Source organism: Microcaecilia unicolor, chromosome 2, assembly GCF_901765095.1.
Source record: "Microcaecilia unicolor chromosome 2, aMicUni1.1, whole genome shotgun sequence".
Taxonomy (NCBI): Eukaryota; Metazoa; Chordata; class Amphibia; order Gymnophiona; family Siphonopidae; genus Microcaecilia; species Microcaecilia unicolor.
Window position 1 is genome coordinate 283,422,774 of NC_044032.1, and position 21,404 is coordinate 283,444,177.

The following is a 21,404-nucleotide window of genomic DNA, read 5'->3' on the forward strand; positions in this document are numbered from 1 at the left end:
ATCTCTGACATTTGGCCAGCCCCAACCGTATTATCGAAACGAAAGATGGCCGGCCATCTTGTTTCGATAATATGGCTGGACACCTCTTTATGGCGCCGGCCTTAGAGATGGCCGCCAATATAGATGGCCAGCGCCGTTCGATTATGCCCCTCCATATGACACATTTGCATAAATTGAATTAAATAATATTGATTTATTGTTTACAAAATAAAGCAGATCTCCAACTCTCCTTTGCGTCTGCATAATTTTTGGGGAGTTCTATAGGTGAGGAATTTCAGGTATTAGTGTGGGTGAGGAGAGGAAGTAGAGATCTCAGAGATGTGGGAAAAGGAGGGAGAATCAGGGATGGGAAGAGGAAGAAAAATAGGAACTAGGGTTGGGGATATGGAGGCAAGAAGAGGAGGAGGGCTGGGGATGAGGTGAAAGAAAGGAACGAAGAAGAGGGGAGAAGAAAGGATGAATGAGATGAGAAAGAGGAGAGTGGGAGGTTCTGGGATCTTGGAGGGAGAGGGAGGCTCTGAGATCTTTTGGGAGAAGGGTCTGGAGATTCTGGAGAAAGAAGCTCTAGGACACTTGGGAGGGGGAATCCAGAAAGGGGATTTGGCAGTTCTTAGGGGAACCTTGAAATATGAGAGTGAGACATCCCCCCTCCCCTTTTCAAGTACTAGAGTGAGAGGATGTGCTTGACATGCTATTGTCATTGCTCTCCTGTCAAGCAGAATCAGCATGGGAGGAAAGTGGCAGAGCATTACAGACATGCAATAGGACAGCAGCCACCTCCCTGAGCCAACCCAGCCCTTGATCTCCTATGGTGATTCCATGGCCACAGGCCAATTCTATGGGAAGTTGCAAATTTTGTGGCCTTTCTTATGGAGACCAGAGGCCCTGTCTATACTCAAATGCTAGTCTGGGGACTACTGAAAAGCAGCTATTAACTCAACTGCAAAATGCCTGAAAGTATTGGTTTATAGCGAGACTGTGAAGATGAACACAGTAATGCCTGGCACTGCAACTATTACTTCACCTAATAAAATGTGATATTCTCAGGCTGCACAATAGTGATCTAAAGAAACCCCATTTCATATAATTTTGTACCAACTATCATCTCAACTGCCACTCTGCAAAACATTTCATGTGAGTCATGTACCTCCATATTCCATATCGGAGCCTTTCGATCCTTCCTGAAAGATTGCAATTAGCTTTACTTTCTAAAACAAGTACCTCTGACCTTCCTTCTCTAAGTCCCAGGAGAGATTTTACATGGAAATGTAACTCTTGAGTAATGCAGTTTTGATCTTTCCATTTAAATTGAAATAAACGTGCTCAGGTTTTCAAAAGCCAGAATTTGTACTCTCCGAGAACGCTGCCAAAAATAAGACAAACCTCCCTGCGGGCTTTGTCCCAGAGACCGTCCAATTCAAATAAAAGAGCTTTCATTTATTTGCTTTCTTCTTTATCAAGTTGAATGCTACAAATTCTGACTGCAATAAACTTATGTGCCAAGAAATGTTAAGTCATTTTAAACCTATCCAGGCACACTGCCCACACTTACATTTTTATTACTACTATGTTTAGAGATGAAAACTTAGGGGGCAATTCTAGAGTAAAATGCATCCAATGGAGGAGTAGCCTAGTGGCTAGTACAATGGGCTTTGCTCCTAGTGAACAGCGTTCAATTCCCACTCCACTGCCTTGTGACTCTGGGTAAATCACTTAACCCTCTGTTGTTCCAGGTACAAAATAAGTACCTGTATATAATATGTAAACCACTTTGATTGTAACCACAGAAAGGCAGAATAGTAAGTCTTCCTTTCCCTTTCCAGATAGTTTAAAACACTTGATATACCACCCATCTAATACAATTCAAAGTGGTTCACAATAAAACAACAATTTTAAAGGAAGGAACTCCAACATTGATAGGACAGGATCAACATCCCCATTCAATCAGACTTACAAGCACACAAATTATTCTCACTCTTTTTCCTGTGTTAAAGGTCACCAAGGGGTCCTTTAACTAAGCTAAGCTAAGAAGTGGCCGGTGCTGCTGTCAGTGCATAGGTTTCCTGTACTCTGCGACCACTTTTAGCACAGCAGTAAAATGGCTACAGTCATTTGTTTAATGGCCACACACTAATTTCCCCATTAGCGCGTGGCCATTACTGCCGGGAGCCCTTATTACCACCCCCTGTTTAGGAGGTGGTAAGGGATTCCGCGCTACTCCTACACTAATTGGGTAGCATGCAATAATGTGCTCACACTACCCAATTAGCACAGGCATGCCTGCTCTCCATCCCCAGATGTGCCTCCTGTGGTAAAAAAAAATAAAATATATATTTTACAGCAGAAGTAGTATGCACTGATGGCCGAACTACCACGGTCCTTTTACCACACCTTAGTAAAAGGGTTCCCAAGTGTCCCTGCCCAAGGTCAGTCAACCGATCCAAACGCCTTCTGAAAATAATAGGTTTTTAATTTCACCTTAAATTGATCAAATGATGCTTCCCTGAGCACCTGCATATCAAGATGCCATTACAGAACACGAGCATAAATTGACATTGGTGAGCCTAAAATTAGGAGCGATCATTTATACCAGGTCAATGGGAGGTGTAAATGGACATGCTTAAGTATTCCATACTATACGTGTAATTCAACCCAGTCCTCGAGGCACACTCAGCCAGTCAGGTTTTCAGGAGGCCCACAATGAATATGCATGAGATAGATTCACATATCAAGAGATCTATCTTGTTCATATGCTTTGTAGACTCCCTGAAAACCTCTCTGGCTTGGTGTGCCCCGAGGACTGGGTTGAGAAACACTGGAGTAACTGATAGTATTCTATAAGTTACATGCGTAAATTGTTGATACGTCAACATCCTGGCCACATGTAAGTCCCCTAAAGCTCTTATGGGCTACCTTATAGAATAACATGTAGTGCACTTACACAAGTAAGACATGCATAATCACAAGCCAATCACATATTTAAAACTTTGTAGCAACATCTTTAAAACCTGGTTGTTTAGTTTTAAAAAGGGGATGAGGTGGGGGGGGGGGGGGGGTAGGGAAAGAATGGTTACAAAGAGAAGATCAAAGGTTACAGCAGTAGAATGAATTTTGTTCCTTGTAACATGTTTATAGGAAATAGTGCCACAATCAGTGCTGATCATACCTACGCTGCAAAGAGGGGAAAAATGAAAAACAGAAAAGAGATGCATTTTCACATGGGCAAATGCTGTAGCCATACTTTTCAAACGGTACATTAAACAAATGTGCCATGGAGGTTGGGGGATTAGATGTTGGGGAGGGTGATCAGTGTTGGAGGGGTAGGGGGATTGGATGTTGGGGGTGGGTAATTTGCCTTGATGGGGGGGGGCGGGTAAGGGCAACTGCTTCCTAGGGGGAGAAGCCCACATAGCCACCTACAGATCTCATTGGGTGGAATCAGGGAATCCTGTGCTCAGGATGCCGAGAGCCCCCTGGTAGAGTGGGCTTTCAAAGCCGCCAGTACCCAATGACCCTGGAGAATATAGGCAGGCAAAATTGCTTCTTTAATCCATCAAACCGCCTTGGCTTTAGATGCTGTCTTCCCCTTCCGGACAATGCCAAAGAGCACAAACAAGAGGAGTTAGAAAATAAGGTGACTAATTTAAAGAAAGTTGCACATGAGGTCAGAGAGATGGTTAACATATAGACAGGAAAGAGAGTAAGAGGAGTGTCCATAAGTGAAAGAAAACAAATATTTGAGCTAGCAGACAATGGTAATAGTCTCTACCTTTTTGCTACCTCTCCCTTAGACTGCCGTTGTAAAGGTTGTAGTGTGACTACTCGGGGAAATAAAATATTAAAGAAAAATATGTTTCAAGTCAATAAAAAAAATCACGTGCTAGCCTGATGACTCAGATGGTAAGTGCTATGGAGTTCAAACTGGCCAAAGATATTCCAGGAATACACATGGCCAAACATGGTCGCTAAAGCCACGCTGAAAATTGGCAGATAGCCGGTTTTATTACACAATGTAACCATCTAGCCGCTAACCGGCAATATTCAGCAGGAGACAGCCAACTATCTTCCACTGGATATCACCAAATAGACGGCTAAGTACCATTTAACCAGCCAGCTACTGTTCCTGGCCAGTTAAATGATTCTGAATATCAGGAGGAAAAACTTTAGTGGCCAACCTAAAACCATATATTCAATGGTACAGTAATGAATATTAAGAAATACAGCCAGTGGCGGATATAAAAATGATGAGCTCTGACGGCAGAATATCTACTCCAGTGTGACATGGTACCACAACCCCACGTGGTTATGACTGAGTGGGAGAAACAGGAGCACAATAGAACTGCATAATTCAAACAAATGGGATGCCTCAACCACCTACAGTTTTGCAGAACAGCTAAATAATCATTTACTTTTACCTGTTGCCATTCTGTTGCATGCCAGGCTGGTGGGCAGTCCAAATGGTTACAGGCCTGCACAAGTGTAGGTTTAGGTTGACGACACAGCTCATCCGCCAAACTCTCTGTCCTATTAGTTTCTCTTGAGAGAAGGTGGGAGCAAAAGACACGGCGAGTTTGCAATCCAATTCCACAGGTTAAGCTGCAATCACTCCATTTCCCAATTTCCCACCTGAGGGAGAAAATTGTAATTGAGAGAATATCCTAAATCTTTTCCATGAAGACTTCCCCTGTAATCACTTCATCAAGAGAGATGCTTTCAAAAACAACGCTGGCAGAGATCCATTAAATAAAAATGACTTTAATCATACAGTATTATAGACCCACCAATTTTTTAAAGAATCAAACGTTTTCTTTGAAACAGATTCTACTGTTCTACTCCTTTCTCTCTAGGAGGTATCTTTCTGGCTGCTTATCCTGTCTTGCATCAGCTAAAACAACACTGATGCAAAACAGGGTTTTAGGATAGACTCTGCTCTGCACCTCTTGCTGCCTACGATGTTTATAAAGGATCGTGGCAGTACTGAAAATCCTTATATAAAACATCCAACGTGGCAAGAAATTTAGAATGATGGCAGATAAGAACCATATGGCCTCTCCCAAACATTAAGAGGCCTTTACTAAAGTGTGGTACAGTTTGCACTTACCGAGCAGTAAGAGGGCAATTCTGTAACAGTGTGCCTAGATTTAGGTGCCATTAAGGTTGCCAACTGGATCTAGATTCACCCAACAGGGTTGATCTAGTTCTGGGTTTACCCCATTGCATGCAGGGACTTGTAGTCTTGCTTTTCTTAGGGAATGCAATAGGGAAATCAGAATTGCAAGTCTCTGCATGCTATAGGGCAACCCCAGAACTGAATCAACCCTGTCGGGCAAATCTGAATCCAGTTGACCACTCTATTCTCTAAAGGCAAATTGGAGTCTACTATCCTGTATAGAATGGTATTTTATTTATTTATTTATTAGGATTTATTTACCGCCTTTTTGAAGGAATCCGCTCAAGGCAGTGTACAGTAAGAATAGATCAAACATGAGCAGGAGGCAATTAGAGCAGTAAAAATATTTGAACAACAATACAAAGTATGGCATGGTATACTACTTGCAATGACAACACAATATGTAGTAGAACATTATAATTGGTAGTGAAGGGTAAGGCAAAGTTGTAACATATAGATGATGAGTAAGAAAGTAGGAAGAATTAGAAAGTAAGGTGATTGATTTGAAGAAAGTTGCACATGAGGTCAGAGAGATGGTTAAATATTACCTCAGCTAGGGTAGGAGTGGATAAACATGTCCTGCTGCAGTCTGTGCAGCCCAAGTCAATCCTTGTGTGTGTGAGTGAGATTAACAAGTTAGTTACTTCTTCCATTAAAGGCTTGATTGAAGAGCCAAGCTTTCACCTGCTTCCTGAAGTAGAGGTAGTCTTGTGTTAAGCGGAGCCTTTCAGGCAATGCATTCCAGAGTGTGGGGGTTACTCTGGAGAAGGATCGCTTGCAGGTATCACATCGTGTAATGTCTTTTGGAGAGGGTGTAGTTAGTGAAAGTTCTTGGGAGGACCATGGAGGGGCATAATCGAACGCAAACGCCCATCTCCATGGGCCTCTATGTCCGAAAACGGGTATGTGAAGAGGCAGGACAGACCGTATTATCGAAAAAGATGGGCGTCCATCTTTCATTTCGAAAATACGGTTTGGACAGACCAAATGCCATGGATTTGGACCTTTCTGAGATGGGCGGGTTTTTTTTTAGCGATGATGGAAACTAAAAATGCCCAGCTCAGAAACGTCCCAATCCAAGCCATTTGGTCGTGGGAGGGACAAATGTACAACACTACTGTAGCTCTTAGGGGTGAAGGGGGCAACTACATGTGGGTACAGTGGGTTTTAGAGGACTCCCATTTACCATCACAAGTGTTACAGGTGGGGGGGATGGACCTGGGTCTGCCTGCCTTAAGTGCACTGCAGTACCCACTAAAAATGCTCCAGGGACAGGACTTGTTGCTGCTGTATAACCTTGGCACACCAGTTCACACCTGAAGACTAATCTCGCTGAAAACGTCCTTTATTTGAATAAGCACCTTTACTCACAGTTAACTGCAGATCAGAGGTTGTGCCCCACTAGCAACGAGTCTCACTGGTACTGAGATTAGCAGTAGGTCCGAGCTGGCAGAATGGTGTACAATGCCCTCTTTCAGCAACATTCAAGGTAAGAACTAAGTGCTGTAACGTAGCTAACACATGAAAGGGATCTAAAACTGTCTTACACAAATGGCCACTACCTCATGGACTACCGGAAACAAAACAGGGCACACTCTGACCCAGTAAGCAGAGGGAAAAGAACCATGGGAGTACAGCCTACCAACTACCAACATCGTGAGCATTTAACACAAGCTAGTGGAATCACGGAGCCCAATAACCTACACCCACCACAATGCATTGCTGATGTGACTTTGCAGTGCCCTTAACAGGAAAGGTGTCACACTCACCCGAGACCCACATCAGAACCAGGGAAAGGCTGTCAGAGGATAGAACACATTCTGCTGTCATGGAGGTGGGTACGGCATTTGAGGCTGGCATACAGGCTGGGAAAAAAAGTTTGTAAAGTGGGGTTTTTTTTGGTGGGAGGGGGTTAGTGACCACTGGGGGAGCCAGGGGAGGTCATCCCTGATTCCCTCCGGTGGTCATCTGGTAAGTTGGGGCACTTTTTTGGGACTTAGACCTGAAAAAAAGGGTCCAAATAAAGCGGATAAATTCTCATCAAAAACGCCCTTCTTGTTTCGATTATCAGCTAAAGACGCCCATCTCTCCTCGGCCGATAACCACGCCCTAGTCCCACCTTCGCCACACCTCCGACACGCCCCCCATGATCTTTGTTCACTTCGTGACGGACTGCAGTTGAGGACACCAAAAATCGGGTTTCGATTATACCTATTTGGGCGCCCACAGGAAACGGACGCCCATCCCCCGATTTGGGTCAAATATGGGCGTCTTTCTCTTTCGAAAATAAGCTGGTTAGTGTCCTTGGCAGTGTGTGGAGGATCATCCTATTCTTCAGATACTCGGGGCCATTTCCTTTCAGGACCTTGAAGATCAGACATAGAGTTTTAAATTTAGCCCTGTATTGTAGTGGTAGCCAATGAAGTTTTTGCAAAAATGGTGTGATGTGGTCACATCGCTTGCAACCTTCTTTGAGTCTTGCTGCTGCATTCTGAATCAAGTGGAGCTGGTGCAGGCCCTTTGTAGTCAGACCATTGTATAGTGCATTGCAGTAATCCAGTCTTGATGTTACCATGGCATGCACAACTGGGATAAGATTTACCTTCTCGATGTAAGGAGAGAGGCAGCGTAACTGTCGCAAATAGTAGAAGCAGCTCTTGAAGGTTGCTTGGATTTGGGGAATCAGAGTAAGTGTTGACTCCAACTGTATTCCAAGGTTCCTGACTTAACATAACTTAGCATAACAGGTTAGATACATACCTATAATTTAGATGTGAGTAATTATACCAGCCATACAGCTAGTGCAAATGCTTCCATCTAGATGCTGCAGATACACGTGTAACTTGTAGTATTCTATGTTACACACCTAAGTACTGCCCGTGGTCCTCCCAGATTCTACCTATGTGAACACCGATGTGCTATGTAGGATAGGCTCATATTTAGAGATTTTTGGCACTTACACATGTATGTGCACACATATTTCTGTATATGCCAGAATGCTAGTTATTTACACATGTAATTGTTGTGTAAATGTTCTTTTCATTGTGTGTGGTGCAATTGGAGTAATTCTATGAAGTGGACACTATCCTTTCTGCACCAGTAATATGCTTAAACATTTAGAATGACAGTATATATGCCAATACACTACATAAGCACTGTTGTGTAACTACATGCACACCTGTGATAGTGGTTAGTTTGCAGAAGAGGTAGTGTCTAGGCATAGCATGAGCGGGGAAGGGGAAAGGAAGCACAGAGTTATACATGTAACTACACATATTACTAGACCATAGGCATGAGCATTTATAGCAGCTCTATGGTTGCTTTAAGTGCTCATGCCTAAATGTATACATGCGTTTAGATCTTAAGCATGTATACTATAATGGAAAGTAAGTGCCACTTTCCTATATAGCATATGCATGAATCAGGCACCTGTGGGTGTCTATATGCACAGGCACACTGTTATCAAATTGCACCTTTACTCTCTCATTTTATAAATGATCACCTATATGTAGCAGCCATTTGCACACTTCAATTGGTAGAATACAGACATACCAAGTCACATGCATGAGGCGTGCAACACACGTATTGGGCTCTCTTCTCCAGCTCACACACACAAGTGCTTTTTTCTCCAACATTGGTGCTTGTTTTCCCCTCTACTTGTTGTAAGGCAGTGATCTCCCTTCCCCAATTTGGCAATTCACTCTCACTCTTTCTGGCTTCCTCACCCCCCCTTCCAGGTCCTTTGTCTCACCTAGATTGCCGGCAGTGGCGGTAGCGCTGAGAACAGGCTACATTAGCCAGCACATGGGACCTTTCCTCTGCCTGTCCCGTCTCCTCCGGAATCAGGAAGTACAAGCACAGGGAAAGTCCTGCGAGCTGACTGATGTAGCCTGTTCTCAGCACTGCTGGCAATCTAAGACGAGATGCTTAAAGGACTGGGGGGACTGGTGGTGAGGGAGTGAGAGAGACAGAGTATTGCCAAATCCGGGAAGGGAGAGTGCTGCCTTATTGCAATGGAAGGGCAAAAGGGAAAGGACTGAACTGTCAAATCATGAGGGTAAGGAGAGGGGAGGGAAAGAACTGAGCTGCCATGCCATGAGGGGAGGGAAGGGAGAGAGCTGCCACACCACACCAAATGGGGAGGGGGGAGAGAGCTAAATGATGCCTGGATCTGCAGGGAAGAAGGAGAAATAGTGAACTGATGGGATGGGACTCAGAGAAGATTGAGGAAAGCAGAAACCAGAGACTGGGACCAACATGATTGCAAAAGTAAAATTACCAGACAGCATAGGTAGAAAAAGGTTTTTTTTAATTTTCTATTTATTAATTAGAACAATGGTTCCCAAAACTGGTTCTGGAGGAACCCCAGTCAGTCAGATCTTCAGGATATCCACAATGACTATTCATGAGAGAGATTTGCATATACTGCCTCCACTGCATGCAAACCCATCTCATGAATATTCATTGTGGATATCCTGACAACCTGACTGGCTGGGTTGCCTCCAGGATCAAGCTTGGGAACCACTGGATTAGAACATGTCAGATTTTGGAATGTGCATATGCTAGAGCTGGTTTAAGACTTGGCAGGGGCCTGCGAGAGAAATCTCACTCCTTGGCTTAAATCTCCAGCATTGCAGTGGTAAATCTCTAGCTTTGGGACGGTCCACTCTGGGCGTCTCTGAGAATACTGCCATCCACATACACAAGTGTATGCATAGGTGCATAAATTACTGCAGTATGTTAAGCACTATTCTATAATTTATGTGCACATATGCCCTAGTGTTTAAACTTAAAGGGCATTCAAAGGTAGGGCATGTCTGGGGCATAGGCAGGATGACATTTACACACTTAGGGACTGACTCAGTAAATGGCACCATAAGTTAGGTGTCGTTATGATCCGCACTAAGATATTGTTCTGTAAGGGGCTCCCAGTGCCCTTTCAGAATACTAGCTTGATGCACTTCCTGTGAAGTCATGCCTGCTGAAAGCTGGTGTAAATGTTGGCACCCAACTGAGGTCTGTAGGTGCACAAATAGAAACCATTTGATTCAAGTACATAACCTAGATGTGCCATCATTATATTAAACAGGATTGGGGAGAGAGGAGAGTCTTGTGGCACTCCGCAATTAGGGGACCAGGGAGCTGAGATGCAGCCTTATTGTTTTACTTGGTAGAATCTAGAGGGGGGGCCAGTGCACTACAAATGCTGGCTCCTCCCACGACCAAATGCTTTGGATTTCGCCGGGTTTGAGATTGCCTGCATTCTTTTCCATTATGGTCGAAAAACGATGCCGGCCATCTCAAACCCGGCAATCTCTGACATTTGGCCAGGTCCAACCGTATTAGCGAAGAAAAAGATGGCCGGCCATCTTTTTTGAAAATAAGGTTGGCTCCACCCACTTGTGGTGCCAGTGCCGGAGATGGCCGCCCATAGAGATGGCCGGCGCCTTTCAATTATGCCCCTCAAAGTCACTCTGTCCTGCAGTGTTTGGGGGCAGTGCCCCCCTCCCTCACCCTCCCAACCTATACACATGCTTAACCACTAGTTTGATTCTAATGTACCAATATGGCGTAAACATCTGCCATCTGAGTCCTTTCAGGGTCTAAGTGATGAGACCACAAACAAAGAACAGTTATATATGTATGGTATGTGGATGCATGACATCCAAGAGAGTATCGGTAGCAGCATTTCTGTTTGTTTCAATATGTTAACTTCTGTGTGGAGAAAATGAAAAAAAAAATCAGTCTGCACTTTACTTCAATTCCCTCCCTTCCCGTCTCTCTTGTGAGACTGTAACTTTTTGAATACCACACTTTTAAATCTGTTAAAAGGTTCGATTCATTCATTGCATTGATCCTGTACCATTCTTTTACTATTCCTTGGTTGTTTTCAGCTATTCCTGATTGGTTTTGTTTTCTGTGGAGTCTGGTTCTTCTTCTTCTTCTTCTTTCTGTCTCCTCCCCCACCCCATACAGTTTATACAAACCTCCATTTTATTTTGTTTGATTTCTATTGATAATATTACAAACCTCCAGGAATGCACCTTTTTACTGCAGCTTTTGGTTACTGTGAAAGTGCTGGTCAAGCTTGTACTGTAAATAGCTTCATAATTTGTCCTCAGAGTTTATTTCCTCCCTGAATGGGGAACTCATGGCAGGGTGCTTGGAACAGATGGACTAGCTATTGAATTATGGATGGATCTGTTTGCAGTGCCTGGCTGCCTTAAAATCATTTGCTAGTAAGTAAAACCCAGTGCTTCAGTGTAGTCGATTCTGCTTTCTCTTGCATTTCAGTGTTTTTTTTTATGTACCATTAAGATAACTAATTGAACTTTTAAATCCTGACACTTTAAAATCTGGAAGGTAACCAGTAGTTAAAAGACCTCATTCCTGGAGGCGGTCTGCTGAGTTGTGCTAAAGGTTTCTGGCCATTAAATATAAGGGGCTGTAAGGCACGAATCTCAGATTAGAAGGTTTGAAGAAAAAGATATGTCTTCAATTTGTGTTTTTGACCTAGTTTCAGGGGTTGATTTCCCCACGTGACTCTTTGTCTAATACGAGGTTCATAGGAATCGGTGCTTAGCTTTCTGGTTTCAGGTTTCTGGACCTGATATTTTAAAAGGAGCTGAGTCGCATGTGTGTAAGCACCGATAATGTGGAACAGTTTATATCTGGTTGACACATGATGTCCTTTTATGCCCTTGTAGGCATGTCAGAGTTTTGTTTCCTACCAAGAAATGCTGAGACTCCATAACTTGTTGCACCCTATTCATGAGTTATCACACTGTATCCCGTTCAGATGCTGGAACTTTTTTTTTTCATGGGCCAGGAATCAGATTGGGAAAGGGGTCTTTTTTTCACAAGATCTAGTAGCACTATAGAAAAGATAAGTAGTAGTAATAGTGACTGTGAGACAAAGGCAGAAAAGGCTGGACTTCTCTTCCTGTATGGATGGGGTGGAGCTAATGCTGTGCCCTCATTGCCACGAGAAAGGGATGGGTGGAGAGAGGGAGGAAGTAATGAGTTTAAAAACAGTGAATGTCTGTGTGGCTGCTGAGGGAGTGGCAGTGGTGTTTCTTGGTCGTCTGCCACCAAGGGTGGATCGCCACCTGCGCACACCTCCTCGGGTGCAGTGTCGTTCTCCCCCGGTGCATGACCTCCAAGCTCCCCCCCCCCCCAAGTGCATTGTTGTTACCTCCTGGAGTGCTGGAAGCAACTGTGCAGCTGTCGGCTCCACAGGTTCCCTGCTCCCTCTGCCCTGGAACAGGAAGTAACATCAGAGGGAGCAGGGAACCAGTGGAGTCAACAGCTGCGCGGCTGCTCCCTGCACCCCTCCTGCAGCAGGCACCCGGGGCAGACCGCTCCCACCGTCCCGCCCTCGGTACACCGCTGGGGAGTGGCTGCATGCACAAAACCTGTTAATCTCTGAAATGATTCAGTGAAGCTAGGCGCCGATGATCAAAAGTAAATGCGAGCACTACAGGCCACTACCGCTCTACTAGCGCCCGCATTTACCAGCACTGAATTATCAGAGGGTTCTAGAGAAGCAAACAACGAGCATCCCAGACCTTAGCACAGATAGCATGCAAATGTAGTTAAGGTCATTTAAATGAGCTCATTTTGTATTCCTCCCCAATGATCAGAAAAGAGTGACCGAAACAAAGGTGCCTTACTGCTGTAAAAAATAACACCAGGTCTAAGCAAGTGCTAGGGTGTTGGAAGACAGGATGTCCCATGAGTCTCATACTTCTATCATTTTTCTTTCTGTAAAAATCTACAGGATTTAATTGCTTTTGGACAGTGGTGTAGACAGACCTGACATTTTGGGTGGGCCCAGAGCTAATATGAGTGAGCACTATGTATACAGGTATGAATAGTGTTTCTTGGGATACTACACAATAATGCCTTAGAATACACTTGATAATTGATTTCTAAGTAGTCTGCCCAACAGCTACCTTGCATCAACATAAACCATATACATATATAATGGAAAAACTGATATTTTAAAACATACTTACATTATCCCATATCATAAACTTGACCAGACATAAGTCTACTATAATGGCAAACATTTCAACACACAAGACAGGATCATGCAATATAATTACAGCAAAAGCATATATCCTTCAAACTTCGCTTTATCACAAATATAAATGCCTGATTAAGCAAACAGGTATATAAATATCTGAGTCTCCCCCCCCCCCTTTGGTTCTTATAGCTTTTCATAGGAAAAATGCATTCAAATTCTGGTAGCAGATCAATAATAGGAACACAAGATCCCTTCACTGCCAGGTACTTTGTGAAGTAACATTAAATCCTGCAAAGAGACTTCTTAGACCCTATGATGCAAACCTTCACAACAATTCAAATAACAGTACCCTTCAAAAGGCAGAAGTGAATACACACAACAGCAATATGTAACTCACTGGAAAAGCCAGACTGAGATCGCCATACAAACCACATGCCAGAAGAATCTCTCACCTACTCGGTCACATCAGTTACAGAATAAAGGACCAAAAATTAGAAATTGTCCTGTAGCCCAGCATCAGCCCTTTCCTTCCCTAACCCCCCCCCCCCCCCCCCCACACACACACACACATCCACATCCATCCCTGTAGCTCAGCATCAACCTTTCCCTTCTCTACCCCCAACCATCCCCGTAACCCAACATCAGCCCTTCCCTTTCCCACCTTTCCCTTCCCTACCCCATATCTATCCATCCCTGTAGCCCAGCATCAGCCCTTCCTTACCCCCCATCCATTCCACTAGCCCAGCATCAGACCTTCCCTACCTCCCCATCCATCCACCTAGCCCAGCATCAAACCCTCCCTTCCCCCATCATCCACCACTTTACTTCAAATGACAGACAAGAACATAGCAGAAGCAGTGCACAAACAGCTTACTAAAACATAAGAAAGAAAAAAAAAAGATTAGAAGTGGAAAGAGCTAGCAGTCACCTGGCTTCCCAAGTGCTCACCAGATTCTCCCACCAGGGAATAAGGCATTATCTCATTTTATAGTTTTTTCACCCAGCTCTCTATCCCTTCCCTCTCATCTGCCTATCTATTCTTTACACCTATCATCTCTCGCCCAGTCTTCATCCCTCCCATGTTCCAGAATATTCTTTCCTGCTTTTTATTCTGCTTCTTACATATAACATAGTAACATAGTAGATGACGGCAGAAAAAGACCTGCACGGTCCATCCAGTCTGCCCAACAAGATAACTCACATTTGCTGCTTTTTGTGTATACCCTACTTTGATTTGTACCTGTGCTCTTCAGGGCACAGACCGTATAAGTCTGCCCAGCACTATCCCCGCCTCCCAACCACCAGCCCCTCCTCCCAACCACCGGCTCTGGCACAGACCGTATAAGTCTGCCCAGCACTATCCTCACCTCCCAACCACCAGCCCTGCCTCCCAACCACCGGCTCTGGCACAGACCGTACAAGTCTGTCCAGCACTATCCCCGCCTCCCAACCACCAGTCCCACTGCCCACCACCGGCTCTGGCACAGACCGTATAAGTCTGCCCAGCACTATCCCCGCCTCCCTGTTGGAATGTATTGTATTTTTACATGCATTGCCTGTCACCTATTATTTCTCTGTGATTACTCTGTGACCTCTGATGTGAATTACTTAGAGAGGTCACACAGCTATGCAACTTCCTGTGGGGGTTAGATGCAGCACATGCAGCACATGGAGCACATGGAGCTCATGATCTCTCCTAACCTGAGAGGATCTATGGTGGTGTGAGCATCCATTACCATCTAAGCACATGGAAGGAGCTGATAATACAAATGTATAGTAATATGTATATAAAAGCCTGTCTGATTATAATCTAACTACAAACTGTGAGTAAACAGATGTTTTGTTACTTCAACTTTAAGGTGACTCAGCAGTGAATTATTCAGGGGTGAATGAGAGAGAGATGAAGAAAGAAATTAACATTTCTAAAGCTGAAGCTGTGTGTACTAAAATCTGCTAATTATTTACTACAAATAATCCAACAAAAGGGTTATGGGCCCAGGGTCCAGGAATTGAAAAAGAAGAGAAGTATTACCAGGCAGAAAAAAAGGCCACATTTTTTTTCTCTTAAGTTTTAAAGGAAAGATTCAGTCTGTCTCTCTCTCCCCCCACACAGCAGACAGAAGGCTAAGAAAATGGCTGAGGGAAGAAATTCACCATTGTTCTATTCTCTCAAGGTGCCTAAATTAACTGAGTTTAATTATCAGCATTGGGAACTAAGATTCATATGTCTCCTTCGAGCAAAAGGATTAAATATATGCTTAGACCAAGACAGAACAGCTGAAAATATGGCTGAATGGGACAATGCAAACTATTATGTGAAGTGCATGCTTTTGGAAGCTCTCTCAGAGAAACAAGCCATATTAGTGGAGGGAAAAGATACACCAAAGGACATTTTATATAAACTGAGAACTATGTATGCAACTACATATGCAAAGCAGCAACCAATTTGGCTGGCAGAGTTGAATGAAACCAAATTAAGGGATAAAAGTAAATGTAATGATCACATTATGCATCTTATGTCTTCATTTCAAAAGCTAGAACTTTCTGGAATTCCCATGTGTGATGCATTGAAAAGAGCATTTCTTTTACCTCACTATCAAAGAAGTTTGATGTTTTTAGGTCTGTAAATGAGGCCATTGAAGGGCAATCTTTTGAACAGACAACATCAAAACTAAGGCAGGAATGCATAGTAAATGATTCTGAGGAGATGTGTTCTCAAAGCAAGTCAGAGAGAAATGAAACAAATTTCTTGGCAAAGAACAGAGGAAGGCGGAGCTATGGGAAAACTCCACCCAAGGGCAAGCTGATTTGCTACTCATGTGGAAAGGAGGGACATGTATCTAAATGGTGTAAGGAAACACAAAACACTCCCTCTAGCTCACCTAAGCCAATGGAACTAAAGAATTTTCAAACCAGGAAATGTATGAAGGACAAAGATAAACACAAGGGTTTTCTAATGGCAGAAAAATCTTTGACTATGGTAAATAATAATTCAAATGAAAGTACTTGGATTTTGGATTCAGGGAGTACATGCCATTTAACCAATTGTAAGGATTTCTTTCAGGAAATGTGTCCAGAGGAAGGTATTCTTAAAACTGCAAACGCAGGGACTGCTAAGATCCAAGCAAAAGGTATTGGATTCTTAAAATGCAAAGTGTCTAATGAAGTTAAAGAAATTCCTGTAAGTGATGTCTTGTATATTCCCCAAGCAGTTTGCAATATGCTTAGTGTATCTACATTAGATAAGAAGGGATTTGTGATTCATTTTGAAAACAGTAAGTGCACAATCTCTAAAAATGATGAAGTGTATGCTGAAGCTTTTATGCATAATGATGTTTATAAACTGAGCATTTCAGGTGAAGCCTCACATATGGCGCAAGTAAGGAAGAATGATGGTAAATGTAGTCTGGAAATCTGGCACCGCCGCCTGGGACATCGTGATTCTAAGGTGATCCAGGATCTTTACAGTAGGCAACTAGCCACAGGCATTCAGATAAGTGCAGATGCTGGTAAAATGGAGAAATGCATAGACTGTGTTACTCAAAAAGGTGTGAGACCCTCATTTCCTGCATACACAGGAAATAGGAGTAATAAAGTACTGGACTTAATACACAGTGACTTATGTGGACCGTTTAATATCCCATCATTGGGAAATAACAGATTTGTGCTAATATTCTTGGATGATTTCTCTAGATACTGTGTGGCCTATTTGCTGAAAGAAAAAAGTCAAGTCACAGACATGCTGAAGAAATACGTAGCCATGGTGAGCAATAAATTTGAAAGAAAACCAAAGGTTCTTCAGACCGACAATGGTGGTGAGTTCACTTCACAAAGCATGCGCACATTTCTAGAACAAGAAGGCATTCAGCATATCACAACAGTAGCTTATACACCAGAGCAAAATTCTGTTGCAGAGAGAAAATTTAGGTCACTTGTGGAAATGACCAGATGTATGCTGTCAGATAGCAATCTCCCTAAAAGATTATGGGGGGAAGCCATTCTCACAGCAGTGTACCTACAAAACAGAATGCCAACTAAAGGCGCGGAGTGCACACCACATGAGACATGGCATGGTAGGAAGCCAAACCTGTCACACATAAGAACATTTGGAAGTACAGCATATGCTCATGTACCAAAACAAAGAAGGCATAAGCTGGATTCCACAACAGAAAGGGGCATTTTAGTTGGCTATGCTCCAGGACACAAAGGATATAGAATTTTGAATCTGAAAACTGGCATTGTTGGCATAAGACATGTTACATATTTTGATGAAAACAAAAGGGTTGATAAAGGCTGGATTATCCCAGATGAGCCTTATCATCCAGAATATGAAACTAGAACCATAATAGACATGCCAGTGTATATAAATGCCATACCAAGGCAGATGTCTGAAAGCAACTCACCTGTATCTAACGAGGAACAGGCAGAGGAAGCAGACACAGAAAGGATCATTGAAGAAGACAGTACAGTTGGAGAAGGGGAATCAATTGGAGAAGAACTCTCAGATTTAGAGGATGCGGAAAGGTCAGACCAACCTGTTGTCAGACGCTCATCCAGGGAAAACAAAGGTGTTCCACCCCCAAGACTGTCTTACCTAACAAAGTCAGCAGAAGCTCAAGAGCCCTTAACATGGGATGAGATTGAGAAAATGCCAGCAGAAGAAGCTGCTGAATGGCATAAAGCTGCACAAGAAGAAATTGATGCATTGGATAAAAATAATACTTGGATTCTTACAAAATTACCTCCTGGCAAGAAAGCTATAGGATGCAAATGGGTATTCAAGTTAAAAAGGAATGCACAAGGAAAAGTGGAAAGGTATAAAGCCAGATTAGTGGCAAAGGGATATCTTCAAAAATATGGAGAAGATTTTGATGAAGTGTTTGCACCTGTAGTGAAACACACGACAATCAGAACACTTCTGAGCATTGCAGTCTCAAAAGGCATGCAAGTCAACCACATTGATGTGAAAACAGCGTTTCTTCACGGAGATATAACTGAAGACTTGTACATGGAACAGCCAACAGGTTTCATAAATACAAAACAAAGACAGCTAGTGTGTAAATTAAACAAAGGTCTTTATGGATTAAAGCAAAGTGCAAAATGTTGGAATGAAAAATTGCATGAAATATTGACAAATTTAGGATTTAAGCAAGGTGAAGCAGATAAATGCTTGTACACTAGGTGCACAAATGGACAATATGCATACATTTTAGCTTTTGTTGATGATCTGCTCATTGCAAGCAAAAGTGAGCAAGAGTACAAGGACATTGTAAAGTGTTTAAACCAGAATGTTGAGATAAAAGAACTTGGTAATGTGTCATACTATCTTGGTATAGAAATTGAGAAACAAAATGATGGTTCTTATCTTCTAAGCCAGAAGCAGAAAATAAATGAGCTTATTGAAAGTTTAGGTATGCAAGATGCCCAAGTTGTAAGCACTCCCATGATCACTGATTTTCTGAAGGATGAAACAGTAAGAGAACCTTTACCAGATAACATCCAATATAGATCAGCCATAGGTAAGCTTTTATATCTAGCTACCACATACAGGGCTGATATAGCAAATGCAGTAGGAATTTTGAGCAGAAGGGTCAGCTCACCTACCAAATCAGATTGGACTGCAGTTAAAAGGATGGTAAGGTATTTAAAGGGTACCATTGATTGTAAATTAAAGATTTCAGCCAATAGTAATCCAAAACTAATATGTTACTGTGATTCAGATTGGGCAGGGGATCATTCTGATTATAAATCCACAAGTGGATATGTGTTTATGTATGGAAATGTACAAATTTCATGGGCCAGTCATAAACAAAGTATTGTGAGTTTGTCTTCTACAGAAGCTGAATATGTGGCAGCATCGGAAGCGTGCAGAGAACTGATGTGGATTGAAAAACTTTTGCTGGATTTTGGTATAGCTGAACAGAGACCAATCCAGATAATGGAAGATAATCAGAGCTGCATCCGACTGTCACAGAATGACAAGGTTCAGTCACGTACCAAGCACATCGCAACGAAATACCACAACGTGCGAGAGTTGGCGAAAGAAGGGGTCATCAGTCTACACTATTGTCACACCAGTGAGATGACAGCTGACATCATGACCAAACCGTTACCCAGAGAACATTTTGTGAATCTGCGTATAAAGCTTGGACTTTGTATGAATAAATAATTGCATGACAGTTATGCATGAGAAGGGGTTTGTTGGAATGTATTGTATTTTTACATGCATTGCCTGTCACCTATTATTTCTCTGTGATTACTCTGTGACCTCTGATGTGAATTACTTAGAGAGGTCACACAGCTATGCAACTTCCTGTGGGGGTTAGATGCAGCACATGCAGCACATGGAGCACATGGAGCTCATGATCTCTCCTAACCTGAGAGGATCTATGGTGGTGTGAGCATCCATTACCATCTAAGCACATGGAAGGAGCTGATAATACAAATGTATAGTAATATGTATATAAAAGCCTGTCTGATTATAATCTAACTACAAACTGTGAGTAAACAGATGTTTTGTTACTTCAACTTTAAGGTGACTCAGCAGTGAATTATTCAGGGGTGAATGAGAGAGAGATGAAGAAAGAAATTAACATTTCTAAAGCTGAAGCTGTGTGTACTAAAATCTGCTAATTATTTACTACAAATAATCCAACACTCCCAACCACCAGCCCCGCCTCCCGATCTTGACTAAGCTCCTGAGGATTCATTCCTTCGGCACAGGATTCCTTTATGCTTATCCCACGCATGTTTGAATTCCGTTACCGTTTTCATTTCCACCACCTCCTGCGGGAGGGCATTCCAAGCATCCACTACTCTCTCCGTGAAAAAATACTTCCTGACATTTTTCTTGAGTCTGCCCCCCTTCAATCTCATTTCATGTCCTCTCATTCTACCACCTTCGCATCTCCGGAAAAGGTTCGTTTGCGGATTAATACTCCAGGTGGGGCTTCTTTGTCCTGTCCAGCCATAAATTCCTAACATTCCAAAGTTAGTTGGCTCCTGGTACCTTCCTTTATCTCGTTATAATAGAAGCTGAGGATGCTGTAGCAATATGGAGCTGATGTTAAAGCACATACCTCCATGCAGGCTTCTTTTAAGGCAATTCATATGTGTAAGTCCCTTGCCCAAAGAGATTATAATATCACTATTTTTGCCATGCTCAAAGTGTACTGAACTCCCATAAATTCTCAGCAGTACTGCCACACAGTTCACACACACTAGTCGTTAATATTTTTAAACTATGTGACAGGTCTGTACAGTCCCTCTATTTGGTTCTTTGGTTCTTCTTTTTAGTTATTTGTCCAGGCCATTGGCCTGCTCTGGCCTACCTTCCGGACAGTAAGAAATTCCCACTGCAGCTCCTTGTGACCCTGGGCAAGTCACTTAACTCTCCATTGCCCCAGGTACAAAAGAACAGATTGTGAGCCCAGAAGGGACAGAGAAAGTACCTGCATAGAATATGTAAATTACTTTGGTTGTACCACAGAAAGACAGTGTATCAAGTCTATGACCCTAAAGCTAGTGAACCTTACTACTACAGACATCAGCAAGAATAAACTCAATCAGGATTAGGCTCAGCCACTGTAATCTGCCCTTCAGTTTAACGCCAAAGGTACCTTTATGTGCATAAATGTTAGCCTCCACTTTATAGAATTACCCTAAAATGTTTTTCTTAGCAGAAACAACAAGGGTGAAAGTGAGGAAAGTTCCAAATGACCAAGGCAAACAAAAAGTTTATTTGCCAAAGTAAACTGATCCAAAAGACCCTACATGGGCCATGTTTCGGCACAATGCCTTCCTCAGGGGTGAATATGGTTCAAATAAATCAGCTTCATAGAGTATGTAAATGGAGAAAACCGTTAAAATACTGGAGCAAAATATGCTGCGTGCTCTGGTAACCTCGGAGAGAGGACTGGTTACCATGTCACGCAGGGTATTTTACATACTGTACGAAGCTGATTTATGCTAATGTGGTTTACACTGAACTGTGAACTTTACAACCTCGCCGACTGCAAACGTTGCAGAATGCAGCTGTTCATCTTCTGTGGAAAGTTCACAGGTCGGATTCTCTTACCCCTTCATCGGCTTCCAAGTTAATTATTGATCTTGGTTTAAAATTGTCTTACTCACAAAACTCCTCACTGTGGCTCTCCAGCCTACCTTTTCTCTCTTATTATTCCTTATACTCATTCTTGCTCCCTT

General features: G+C 42.8%; 1 protein-coding gene across 1 annotated transcript in view; it reads right to left on the reverse strand.

Annotated features, from left to right (window-relative positions):
• ADAMTSL1 (ADAMTS like 1) overlaps positions 1 to 21,404 on the reverse strand; it is a 550,999-nt gene that overhangs the window by 146,669 nt on the left and 382,926 nt on the right. Inside the window, exon 16 of the mRNA XM_030194223.1 lies at positions 4,416 to 4,626. Coding sequence (XP_030050083.1) covers positions 4,416 to 4,626 — 211 coding nt within the window. The remainder of the gene's footprint in view (positions 1 to 4,415; positions 4,627 to 21,404) is intronic.